A 13,568-nucleotide genomic window follows, 5' to 3' on the forward strand; every position below is an offset into this window, starting at 1 on the left:
AAACCTGTACATGTACCCCCAGAATCTAAAATAAAAGTTGAAAAAAATTAAATAGATTAAAAAATTAGTTAATCTTTTTTGGCTATTACTGATCATTTATTCTGTCAAATGAACTTTTTTATTTTTATTTTTTTTTTATTTTTCTTTTTGAGAGAGGATCTCACTCTGTTTCCCAGGCTAGAGGGCAGTGGCATGATCAGGGGTCACTGCAGCCTTTACCTGCTGGGCTCAGGTGATCCTCCCACCTCAGCCTCCCGGGTAGCTGGGGATACAGGCCCACACCACCACACCCACATAATTTTTTGTATTTTTAGAAGAGCCAGGCTTTCACCATATTGCCCAGGCTGGTCTTGAACTCCTGGGCTCAGGCAATCTTCCTGTCTCGGCCTCCCAAAGTGCTGGGATTACAGGCATGAGCCAGCGCACCTGGTCTGCTAGATGAACTTTAACATCTATTTGTCACATTTTGAAAACCAAGGTTCTGAGTGTGATTGACATTTGTAAAATTTGTGGTTTAATATATGAGTACTCGACACCACATACAATGTAATTTTCCCATTTAGCAACATGATAAGTCTAGTATCACATAAGCAGATTAATGTATAGAGTTTTTGCATGTATCTTGCACATTTTCTGTGTATTGGCAATTTTTTTGCTATCGTGATTGCATTTTTCTACTTTTTAAATTTCTGCTGATATGACGTATTAATTTCAATATATTCTTATAGACATTTGAGTGAACTCTTTAACTTCTCATATTACTTTTTCAGTTGATTATATTGAAATATTTAGGCATTCAGTTATTTATTTGTTCCTCAATTACTGAGGACCAGTGGTGTGTTAGGTCATGTGCATGGTGCTAGAAAGAATTTACAAATATAATTATTAGGTTTTGAAGGGAAGGCGAGGGTTAAAGAAAGACACACACACAGAAAGAGGGCAGCTCAACAGCAAATGCAGGCTTTGTGTCCAGCATAAAACCTACAGAAGTGGGGGGCAAGCTTAATGCCAGAGCCCACTGCTGCTTACAGGCTGGGGGGACTTACAGGTATGGGTGGGAGGGTTTTGGGCATTATGACTTGCTGCCCGGCAGGATATTGATAAGATGTTCCTGTGATGAGGTAGTTCTGGTCCTTGTTCTGGTGGGATGTCTTCGTGTTGTTCCTTGGACCTTTGCTGAGCAAGATATGATAGGGATGTTTCTTTAGCTGGGACTTTGTCTGCTTTGTGGTCAGGTGGTTAGGCAGGATGTTTCTTATGGCCTGAGCCCCCATGAAATGTTTCACATTGACCAAGATCTGCACAATAGCGGGGAGCTTACATGAAGGTGCAGTTTGGACTAAAATTCTTGCAAGGTTTGCAAAATAGCGGGGAGCTTACAAAATGGTGCAGATTCAACTAACAGTAATGATTCCAGTATTTTTTCCATTTTATTAGTTTTTTTTTTTTCTTTGTTGCTACATTTTCTAAGTCTTGCAGAAGAGTGTGTGGAATAGCAGAGATTTCAGGCACATGAGCCTTACCCCTGATTTAATGGGAATGCTCCCATGCTTCATGACCCGGAATGAAGCTTGCCATTTGGTTGTGAGTGAGCTTTTGAATGGTATTTTATTGAAACTTCTTTTTTATTCTTGAGTGTAGCTATTTTATTAATCTATCATGCACATTGAAAGAAGAGCATTTTCAAAAGGATGGTCTGCTTTGACCGAATAAAACCAGAAAAGGGTAGTGTTGTGTCTACAAAAGAACTGTATGGGGATGATGTCAATCTCTCCGATACAGCACCTGGAGCATTACAAACACTACCCACAACAACTTCAAAAAAGGCTTTTCAAATCTATTATTATTTTTATTATTATTGATGTTTCTACATTATTTGTGCCAAAAGCGTATTAAACTAATCCAAAAGGAAAATCTTCTAAACATCAGTCCCAATAGCGCCACTACCACCAGACAAAACAAAACTACTGTGAGCTAATGTCTCTAACGACGTTTTCAAAACAGCAGCCGGGTCATCATGGCACAATCCTGTAATCCCAGCACTTTGGGAGGCCAAGATGAGAGGATTCCTTGAATCTTTCCAGGAGTTCAAGACCAACCTGGGAAACATAGCAACACCCTGTCTCTACAAAAAATAAATAAATAAATTAGCTGGGTGTAGTGGCATGTGCTTGTAATCCCAGCTACTCAGAAGGCTGAGGCAGGAGAATCACTTGAGCCCAGGAGTTCAAGGTTACAATGAGCAATGCATTCATTGCATAATGCCATTCCACTCCAGCCTCTGACAGAGCAAGACCCTGTTTCTAAAAATTAAAAAAATAATAAGAAAAAAAGTAGCTGATTATGATTGAGCAGGCATCATTCATATCAAAGTCATTGAAGATATGCATTACAATAGCAAAAATGCAATCACTTCCCAGCAAATGGCAATAAACCTCTTGAGGAAATAGAATCATTTTTTTTGAATTAATGCAAGGATATCATTGGGAGTGAGGATGGCACTGATTGTGGTACGCTTTTTGTGAGGCCATCTTCCCTATGAGTCTATACAACAATAGACTATTTATTTTTGTAATTTAATAAAATCCCCATTTTTAACCTTGGTTATTGACTCATTTACTTGTTACTGCTTTCTTATCCAGTATAACAAATATTCCATTAAGTCAGGAACCTGCTTTATTTGTTCACATCTACATATCAAGTATCTAGCACAAATCCTGGCTCATAGTAAATTCTCAATAAATATTTATGGAATAGACCAGAAAGTAATGATTAAATACTTTCTTTCTGATCCTTCTAATCCATAGGAATATTTCGCAAGTCACTGATATTTTTAAATGTACAATAAAACTACATTGGTACCCTCTCAATCTTCCCAGTTATAGTCAATAATTTAATGACATCATTTAAGATGATATGGAGGCTAACCAGTGAATTGTAGCCACTAAGCAAATGTGATAGATCAATACAGAACATGAATTGTAGAAAGATCTTTAAGCAAAGTATTTTACAATGTTGATTGCATATTCTAACTCCATACACATTCTTTGTTAACAGTTAGTTAATTATATTTCACTAAAAGAGATAGTGAAGGCATTGTAAAACACAATTAAAAATACAATGTATTGTACATTGCTGTTATATAAAATAACAACAACAGATGAAAATGAAATCAATTGCACTTTTTCATGCTAGTAGCCTGGCATACTAAATCGTTCAAAGGCAAATCTAGCCAACTGATTTTATGTTTATTGTTGCAAGGTGACAATGACCTGTGTTAGATATAAAGTATTTGCATACTTACATGTATATTTACTTCATCTGAATGTCCACAATGTGGCTAAAAAATAAGAATACTTTTTGATTTATATAACTAATTGATTAAAGAATTTCACCATGGAATTACTATCACCATTGTGGTAGCTTTAAATAGATGAAATACATAAACTAAGGATTTTTTATCTGTAGCACTCTTATGCCAGGTAGTCAAACACAATGTAAATAGAAAAGAACCATGCTTTTGAGTAGAAATTATTTCTGTGAGACATTCTGTAGCCATAAAGTTAAATAAGACATATCTAAGACTTAAGAGGAGAAAGAAAAAGAAATTATTTCAAATATAGTACTAATTATTTTTGTATGCCATGTTTTTTTTTTAGTCTTTTAAACACAAATTGAGAATTTCAGTGTCTGTGTTGTTCTAAATTTGCATTAGAATGCTTTCAAACTGCAGATTGCGATCCATTAGTGATTGTGAAATTATTTAAGTGTACCATGACAATATTTAAATAAAAATGGAATAAAAACCTCTAAAAACATACACATAATAAAAGAGTGTTTTATAAACATTATTTTTATTTATATAAGTACATATTTACATATTTATATTTGCGTATGTATACCTATATGCATATGGAAATATATGTGTAAAATATATGCATATATGTATTGGATTACCTTATAAAACAGATTATATTGAAGAAAGATTGGAATTCATTGGAGAAAAGCTTGTACCAAACATTAGAATACATAGGTGGCTATAACATGCAACCGAAAACATAGTATAAAACCAAAACCAATTCAAATCCATTCATGTATTCAGTTCTTAGTGTGTGAGGAGGATTTTACAAAGACCCTCAGCCAGAAACAACTTTATGGTGAAATGTAGGGAATGATAATGTGATATCAATTATCACATGTGGAATGATCAAATGTGCCATTTGATCTCCTTCAGCTCCTCTTCTCAGTTTCTAAGTGTGAAGGATGTGGTGTTTGAAAGCGGACGCTCCTACTCTTTTACCGCACACATAAGTTCTAGTTAAGCACCAGGTTCCTAGTTGGGAGACAAATGACAACCTCTCCTGTTTTATAGATACATGTCAGAGCTGCATATCTGTAAATGCCAACCTAATCAAGGCCCCTTTATGTTTCCTATCTTTTTAATGCTTACTTTAGGAGGAAAGACTTTGGTGCACTAAAACAAGCACAACTGTACTGCCCTACACAGGGATTCTTTACATAAGAAATTAATAATTGTTAAGTACTCATCTGCTTGTTCACCAGTTGTTGGACAGATATTTATATACAGTTCATCTTTGTACAATATAAGGGTTAGGGGTGTTGACTTCCCAATCCACTACTCCTGTGGTCAAAAATTCACATATAACTTTTGACTCTCCCAAAACGTAACTACTAAGAGCCTACTATTGACTAGAAGCCTTACCAATAACATAAACAGTCAATTAAGACATATTTTGTATGTTATATGAATTATACACCATATTCTCACAATCAAGTAAGCTAGAGGAAAGAAAATATTATTTTTAAAAATCATAAGAAAGAGAAAATATATTCACTGTTTACTTAGTAAAAGTAGATCATCATAAAGGTTTTTGTCCTTGTCTTCACATTGACTGGCCTGAGGAGGTAGAGGAAGAGGAGGGGTTAGTCTTGCTGTCTCAGGGGTGGCAGAGGCAGAAGAGGTAGAGGAAGTGGAAGGGGAGGCAGGAGAGGCAGGCACACTTGGTCTAATTTTTACTGAAAAAATCCACATGGACCCTCATAGTTCCAATCTGTTTTGTTCAAGGGTCAAGTGTACATTGACACTATCTAAGTGGGGTCCTTCAGCAGCAAGTAATAGACTCTGGCTATCTTAAGTCACACAGAGAAGGTACTGGAAGGATACAATATGAGTGGTCCCCACTATTGGCAGCTGGTAGGGGACCAGGCTTCTGAAACTCAGCTATTTTGCATGAGGTTGGCCATCCTAGGTCACTGTGGCTGCGACTGTTTCTGACATGACATTGGCTTTCCTCAGTTATTCTCTGTTCCATGGTGGCTTCCCTTTCAGGCACAGGTCAGGTGATCAGAGTCCATTTTCCAGTGGCATGACCCAAACCTTAGGTCCTCAGGGATGTGTGCCCTTTCTTCTGCCATATAAGGTTGCAATGGTTTCCCATTAACTATTCCACTAGTGCTGGTCATAGACTGGATAACCGGAGGGGTTACCTGAATTTCATGCACCTTCCTATCCCCATTATATGGCGGCAAATCCATCTCCCCCTGACAAGTACAATAAGGTCATCCATTACCATGATTCTGTTCAGCCAGTAGAAGAAGCAAATGGAAATGGCAAAGTAGACCATATCTTTTCCTTCAATGGGAGTGATAGACCCTAAGTAACCCCTTGGGATTCGAAATTGTCAAGAGATAATTCTGACTGAGGTTGATCAGTAGAGCTAAGTTGCCTAGTTCCATGACCTTGCCAGGAACCAAGTTTTGGGGACACTGTGAAGTATCCCCAGTGTTGATGTGTCTGCAGTGTCAGTAAGTCTAGTGATCACTCCTTGGACCATTTTACCTTCTTCGTGGAGTAACTTCAGGATTTGGACATGTGTTATCCTGAGCCTCTCCTCCAGGGGGTCCTCTTGTGACTGGTAGGTGTCCAGGTGAGTGGTGGGTAATGGGTAATAGTGAAGTTCCTGTCTTGGCTAGCAACAGACAGCAGCACATCTTACTTTCAGATAAAAGGAGAAGCAGCCACCATGCACCTTCCTCAAGCTTCCTGGCCCTTTCACTTTGCTTATGTGGCCTAAATTATCTCACATTTGTTTTCTTGGTTGCTCAGCTGAGCTCTGTGAAGGCAGGGATCCACAAAAGTGCCCAGGGCACTCTTCAAATGGCCCAAGTCCAAGCTTGCAAGGGAGAGTTTATGAATCAGGGATCCACCTGCAGCGTGGGTCCTTCCGAAAAAAAATTAAAAGCATGAGCTTGGTCGTAGCTGTAAGGTCATGTTGCAAAGCCATTGAGCCCATCAAGGGAGGGCTGATATTCTTGGATTGGCTGGAGCTGTGGGACTTTCCAAAAGAGTACTCATATGCACTCTACTAGGTCTGCCCACAAAAGTGATCTGACTGTATAAAGGTTAAAGAGCATTTGTAAACTCAGTGAAATAGGGTATTACATAAATGCTGCTTCATCTTGGCACAGTTAAAATACAGCTGCTGTGACATGTTTTAGGCATGTGCATATGTACATACATATTTATGTGCAAGTATGTTCATATTCATGTTTTTCACAAATTATCTTAATTCAAGATTAAGTTGGATGTGATATTATTATGATTTGTCCGTGACTGTGTACTCAGAAATGCTTTGTAAAGTATGAAAAAAATTAAATCACATTTTTCCCCTCTAAGTCAGTCAAATGGGGAAATTATACTGAGTTAGGGGACACGTGTGAGGAAAAATAAACATATGTGTTAGCATTAAGTAAGCAGAGCTTTGAGAGAAAAAATGAAGTGCAGAACTGAGCAAATACATGGTGAATTCTACCCAAGGAAACTTAATTTGCAAATCAGAATCATGATAACTGTTTAAAAATCTGTCCACTTTTCATGAACTACAATAATTGTCTTCCTTCCTACTTTGAGTTATTTAGATAATTACTTCAACTTTTGATTTTATTTTGCTATCATGTAGACAAAATTTAGGCAAGAAAAATCCTGAAACACTGATCTTCCATAGTTATTGGCTCCCTAATTTTAAAAGTAATAGACTGGATCCAAAAACTTTTTATGACAAATATGTATAAATATAAACATGTTTTATGTAATTGTATTTATGCTTCTTAGTCTTCCAAAAAATTTAAAAGCCTAATCACTAATATCTGTGTATTTTGAGTGTTCAAGCTTGTTTAGAATCAAAATTCAATGCCCAGAGTGGTGTGACTGTATCTTTGAAAGCTTCTAGTATACATACCTTGGACCTGATATTGGGAAGCCAGAATTAACGGTTTCTTTCTTTCTTTTTTTAATATATGGCTTGCTCCTTTACAGCATTATTTAACTTCAAAACCAAATCTATTTTCTCTAACCGTCAATGGAAGCAGTGGGTTACCATAGTTACAAAGTAAAGCGTGTTATTGAAAAGAAGAAAAGGAAGACTAATGACATTTTTAATGACAGATTCAAAGATATAAGGAAATTGCCCCCACAGGGAATTGGGAATTTATCAAGCCGTCAATCACAGTAATTACCCTGCAAACATATCAGTATCTGGGTCAGAAAGTCCTTTCAAATTTTCTGTATGTCAGTTCTACAATGCCTCAAAATTTTGATCCCACAAGTGAGGCAGATCCTGTTGTGAATGCGTATTTTCAATTAGTATGGCTGCATGAGCACACATTCCAGCAAAGATAAGCAGAGCGTGCTTGGTGGTGTGCTCACAGGAGAGTTTGGTGTACCAGTCCCAGAGAATGCCTAGCATATACCAAGTATGTGTTTCATTACATCACTCTATTTCCCTGTTAGAAAGTTGCTGCCAACTGATATGTCAATGATCTTACAATATTTTTAAAGAAAAATACCATCAGCTGGGTGATGAATTAATATTTACAACAAACCCCCAAGACACAAGTTTACCTATAACAAACCTGCACACCTATCACTGAACTTAAAATAAAAGTTAAAAAGAAAAGTACCATCCACCCACAGGGTCAAATACATATGTAGTAGATACAAGATACTTCAAAAAAGTCTTATACTATGAGATTTGGTTTTGCACCTTAAATTTCTGCAATTTAAGGGTACATCAATAAGGAATTTATTGATATACAGTGTAACATACAAATAGAATATCCATATAAAATGATCAAAGGAAGGGGTAAGAAGAAAAGTATTAAAACTGAAAGTTTATCTGGTGAATAAGTGGACATAATAATGAATTGAGACTCCATCCATTTCATATCACTTATGGAAACAGCTAAAGATTAAACTGCATGTTTTCTAGAGTAGGAAAAAGTACATACCACAGGGACCATCATTACTCTAGAGTGGGTCTGTGCAGAACTCCTCAAAAAGAGGCCACCTTTGGTGTTTATGTGCTAAAAATTGTGTATTTTACTTTTGAGAACCATAAAATGATTCAAAGAATAGTTTCAAAGAGTAAAAGGAGAAATCCATGACAATTAAAGACATGCAATTAAACTGGTTTGTCTTTAACTGCCTCTTAGTAATCAAGAGTTCATGCTTGGCGAAATCTCATAAAAACAGATTTAGGATTTAAGACAGTGTGAGTAAATTAGTACAAGCCCATATACAAGTCCTCAAAGTGATGGACAACTACTCAGAAAGTAAAAGATCTGGGATCAGTACAACACGATTTAAAAATGAGAAGTGAATGATTATTCTGGATCTAATTATTATTTGCTAGCTACTTAGTTCTTTGTGTTTAGTAGTATTTTATCTATTTAAGTTCCCACAATAGGTATATCCAGTATATAGACCAATAGCTAAATAATCAGAGAGGTATGCTTTTGGGGAGAGAGAAAGAGAGAGAGACAGAAAGGGAGAGAGAGAGGGAGAGAATGACAACCAGCCTGATAATCTCCTAAAATGGGGGGTGAGGTTTGGGAGGGAAGATGAGAGGGGATAAGCCTCTTCAAAATCTCCTAGGCTTCTGGATATCCACCCCTAACTTAACTGGGAGCACTGCATATACTTGTGGAAAGCAAACTGATATAGTTTGGCTGTATCCCCACCCAAATCTCATCTTTAAGTGTAGCTTCCATAATTCCCACATGTTATGGGAGGGACCCAGTGAGAAGTAATTGAATCATGGGGGTGGTTCTTTTCTGTGCTATTCTCATGATAGTGAATAAGTCTCACGAGATCTGATGGTTTTATAAAGGGAAGTTTTCCTATACAAGTTCTCTTCTCTTGTCTGCTGCCATGTGAGATGTGCCTTTTACCTTCTGCCTCCCCAGTCGCATGAAAGTGTGAGTCCATTAAACCTCTTTCTTTTGTAAATTGCCCAGTCTTGAGTATGTCTTTCTCAGTAGTGTGAAAACGGACTAATGCACAAACCTTTGTTCCTCCAGTCCTGATCAAAGGTCTTTAACCATGAGTTGCCTATTTCTCAAATCCTTCCTCTCCTACCCTGTGGCCTAAGTCAGCCTGAGAGCCTAGTTCCTTCAGTTCCAGAGCTATGGGGACACACCCATGCTTCACGTCAAGATCATGCCACACATTCTCCATGGCACCTAAGTGGTGGCCTTCCATTTTCCACATTCCTCAGTTTACCCAAAGAGCCTATCCTCCTCCATTTTTTAAAGGACACGACTATTCACCAAAAATGATTCCTTATCACCTAAGTGTATCCTTCTTAATAACACTGTCAAATTCTAATAAAGTGCCTCTTATTTCCTTGCATTAAGTAATAATTCAAATATTTAAAATAAACACAAATATTACAAAGATTAATAATAAAATTGAGAGTCTTGATAGATTTTCTAAAAAGGATTTGATTAGAAACTTCCATCAAAAACTGAAACATGTTTTGCATTACAAACTTTTAAGCATTTTATTCAAACCAATTTTCTTTAAGTAAAAACGTAACAGTGTCATCAAAACCACATTGATACAAAGATTCCATTTTCCTCTTGCTTGGGGGAAAAAGGGCTTGGTTGAGTCTCTCCAGATTTGCCAGGGACAACTAGAATAGAAAGACCGAAATTTATCCTGTAGTGTATCAGTGGACATTGCCATACAGGTAAATATACACTATATTTACAACCAGGTTTTCTTATCACAGATACAATTAGTAATAACACAAAAATAAGCAGGAAAAATTTAAACTTCAGAAGTTACCTCCACTGATACACTAGAGGAGGGTTTTTCAGCCTTGGTACTGCTGACATTTGGGGCCGCGACATTTTAGTTATGGGGCAGTCCTGTGCACTGGAGGGCGTTTAGCACCATTCCTGGCTTCTACCCACTGACACCAGTAGCAACAATGGCACGTGATAACCAAAAATGTCTGGGTACAATATCATCCCACATGGAAAACTATTAGACTGGATTAAGGGAATCAGTATTTTTATGTCAATTATTCATTTGGGTCCCTAAGTTTTTCTCCACTGTTTTTATGTATTCCATTATCTCCATCTTTCTAAGCAAATAAATGATTTTATTTGAAATTGCTCTGGGCCAGGCATGGTGGTTGAGGCCTGTAATCCCAGCACTTTGAGAGGCCAAGGCAGGGGATCACTTGAGCCCAGGAGTTCTAGAGCAGCCTAGGCCACAGTGAGACTTCATCTCTGCAAATAATTTTTTAAAAAAGAAATCGAGTATGGTGGCACATGCCTGCAGTTCCAGCTACTTGGAAGGCTGAGGTCTAGGATTACCTGAGCCTGGGTGGTCAAGGCTGCAGTGAGTCATGATCTTACCACTGAACTTTAGCCTGGGGAACAGAGCAAAATCCTGTCTCAAAGAAAAAAAATTTCTCTGATATCCTACCAAGTTTATTGATGTGAAAAGTAACTGGAGAAAAAGAAGTGACAGTTAATAAGCAGCAAAAATGGCAGACATGGTGCATGTATATAATCCCAGTGCTTTGGGAAGCCAAGGTGGAAGAATCACTTGAACCAGGGAGTTTGAAACCAGCCTGGGCAACCTAGTGAAACCTTATCTCTACAAAAGATAAAAAAAATTAGCTCCGCATGGTGATGCACATCTATAGCCCTATCTACTTGGGAGGCTAAGGTAGGAGGGATGATAAAAATAAAAATTAAAAAAAAAATAAAAGCAGCAAAAAGACTTAATGCTGACAGTCCATAGGAACCCAAGTCTCAATGCCTGATACACATTGTAAAGTATTAAACAACACAGTATGGAGAAGATGAAACTCCTACCTACAATTATCAATAAGCTTCCCGTGCTTAGGAAACACGTTGAATTCCATGGGAATTTTTAGTAGATCAGGACTTTTCAAATACCACTGAACATAATTACTCACCATGATATCCTGCTTGGCGATATTAACATACAGATCCAGACACCCTTTGTCCTGTGGGGAGATGTCCAGTCGTCCACTGAAGGGGGAGATGGTCACTGTCCGGCCAACGGGCAGGATGGGAAGACTGTTGGTGAGGCCTCCATCCACCCACTTCTGTGGAAAGAAACATCCCACATCAGCACATGTCAACAACACATACTGCACAAAGAAAAGCAGATTCTAATAATATGTGCAACTTGGATATGCTGTTAAGCTGCCATTTTAAAGGATATTCCCACTGGGGATCTGTTTTGGGGGTAAAACAAATCTTGGTACATATATCACTTACCAATATAAGAATAACTCTGGACAGAATCGGGATATCTCTCCAAATGTTTAAAAGCTTTAACTAGATTATTGTCTGTAAGACTTGAATTCTTACTGATTAGAGTGCAGGCCTAAGAAGCCACGTATAATTAGATTGGGGCTCATTATTTAATCAAACTAAAAAGTCAGATTTACTGTGGATGCTGAACAAAATATCCACCACCAGAGGAAGTTCCATTTTTATCATAATAATTGGAAACTGGCATTTTCTGTGGCAAACTTAAAAGGTAAACACAGCAACTAGAAATGCTTCTAATTCCAAAGTGGTTCCTGTGCTCTTGAAGCAAGGTGTATGTCCTAAAGCCATAAAGAATGGGAGTGCTACATGAAAAACACATATTCCTCAGTAGGTATTCAGTACTCTCAAGTCTACCCCAAAGGGGAGTGAGTGATGGAGAAGGTGGAGGAGAGAAGCCTCCCAAGAAAGAAAATGAAACAGTCGTGGGGCAATGAGGATGCACAATAAGGTGCTCAAGGTGTGTGCAGCCTCGGCCCCGAGCTCTACAGAAGCACACACTGAGAAATGGTAACAGAAGATCCATACAGGCAATATCCCTTTTGCTGTCTATTCCAAGGCCAGTTTCAATGCAGCCATGATCTGATGTATTCACATGATCAGCTACAGCAATCAATAAACACACACATGGAAATAACATCCAAATTGTCTAACTTATATCCATTATTAAAAACAGCTTTAAGATAATATACCAAAAAAAAAAAAAAAAAAAAAAAGTCTGGTAATGGTTAAGAGTCCTGTATGCAGGAATCTTTAGTGAAGTTTGTAAACTGAGTTTTGCTTGAATGTGTAAAATGCAGTGCAGATAAAACATTTGTTATTCAACATAAAGGTGGCATGAAGGGGAGAAACAGGCCAAAATAAAATGTTCTCAACTCACTTAAAACCATGTATTCATTTCTTTCCATGTGTCTTTTTCATGTCCTTCTCATTTGTGTTTATTTCTAAAGCTGGTGACAAAGTGAGTGGTATTACATTATTTACAAAGGCTCTGGCCAGCCATAAGCCCCTCTAAAGGAAATAAAAGTAAACAAAAGATAAAAATGGGTTGAAAATTCCTTTTGAGAGAATTGCATTTTGGTGGAAGAAAGAGTATAAGTAGACTGGATTAAAATAAAACTGACCTGGATAATTTGCATATTGTCATTATTTTTAAAAGAATATAAAAATTATGATATATTATGTTTTGTGTGTATTATATTACATATACTTATTCATATATGTATGTGTATATGCATGTATATTATGTGTTTGTGTATTTATTTGTGTTTATATATGTACCCATACGTATACATAAAATATAGCTGGTTATATAAATGTATAATCTAAAAGGGAGGCTTGCAAAAAAAGGCTCCAAAATATCTGATTCTGTCCCAGAACTTGCTTTTTTTCCCTGATTGCTTTAGGTGTAAATATCAAATTCTGGAATAGGATAATACCCAGAAGGGAAAAGAAAGACAGCTTCCAAAATTATTTCATGTTGTCAACAGAAGCTGTCATCAATGATGTAAAAATTCATATAGGTTTCATCAAGAAAAATTAAAGATCTACAACTTTAAGTAACAGCTCTTCTGGTTTATTCAACTTAATGAAAAGAAGGGCAATCTGGCTCATTAAATTGAAAAGCATTCTAATTTACTGTGGGGTTAATGACTGCTGTTTCAGGGAATCGAAAATCCTTTTTCCAAATTCTGTTCACTCTTGTTAGCTTATTCTGATTAGATAAATGACAAGGGAAGATGTATAGCAGCTTATCAAATCACTTGATTAAACCTGCAGTGATACCAGCTCCTTCACAACCCTTGATGCTATAGCCCCACTGCTCAGATATGCTAAATGTGGTACCTCTTACTCCTGATTTATGCTCTCATGAACTATATCACTCAGGACAA

The 13,568-nt window shown here is 37.2% G+C and overlaps 1 protein-coding gene across 12 annotated transcripts in view; it reads right to left on the reverse strand.

The window, feature by feature from the left end:
- Positions 1–859: 859 nt before the first annotated feature.
- Positions 860–13,568, reverse strand: part of PNPLA4 (patatin like phospholipase domain containing 4) — a 37,497-nt gene continuing 24,788 nt past the window's right edge. For 5 of the 12 annotated variants that reach the window (XM_032285862.1, XM_032285861.1, XM_032285866.1 and 2 more), the window contains 2 exons: positions 11,295–11,447; positions 9,835–9,992 (listed from right to left, as the gene is read on the reverse strand). In XM_032285862.1, the coding sequence (XP_032141753.1) occupies positions 9,861–9,992; positions 11,295–11,447 (285 nt within the window). In that variant the 3' untranslated portion in view covers positions 9,835–9,860. Of the gene's footprint in view, positions 1,299–3,304; positions 3,341–9,834; positions 9,993–11,294; positions 11,448–13,568 lie in introns of those variants that run through there. The other 7 variants (XM_032285858.1, XM_032285857.1, XM_032285855.1 and 4 more) reach the window with 4 other exon arrangements.

The sequence above is a fragment of the Sapajus apella genome, unplaced genomic scaffold, assembly GCF_009761245.1.
Source record: "Sapajus apella isolate SASKATOON/1434 unplaced genomic scaffold, GSC_monkey_1.0 scaffold17, whole genome shotgun sequence".
In the NCBI taxonomy this organism is placed as follows: domain Eukaryota; kingdom Metazoa; phylum Chordata; class Mammalia; order Primates; family Cebidae; genus Sapajus; species Sapajus apella.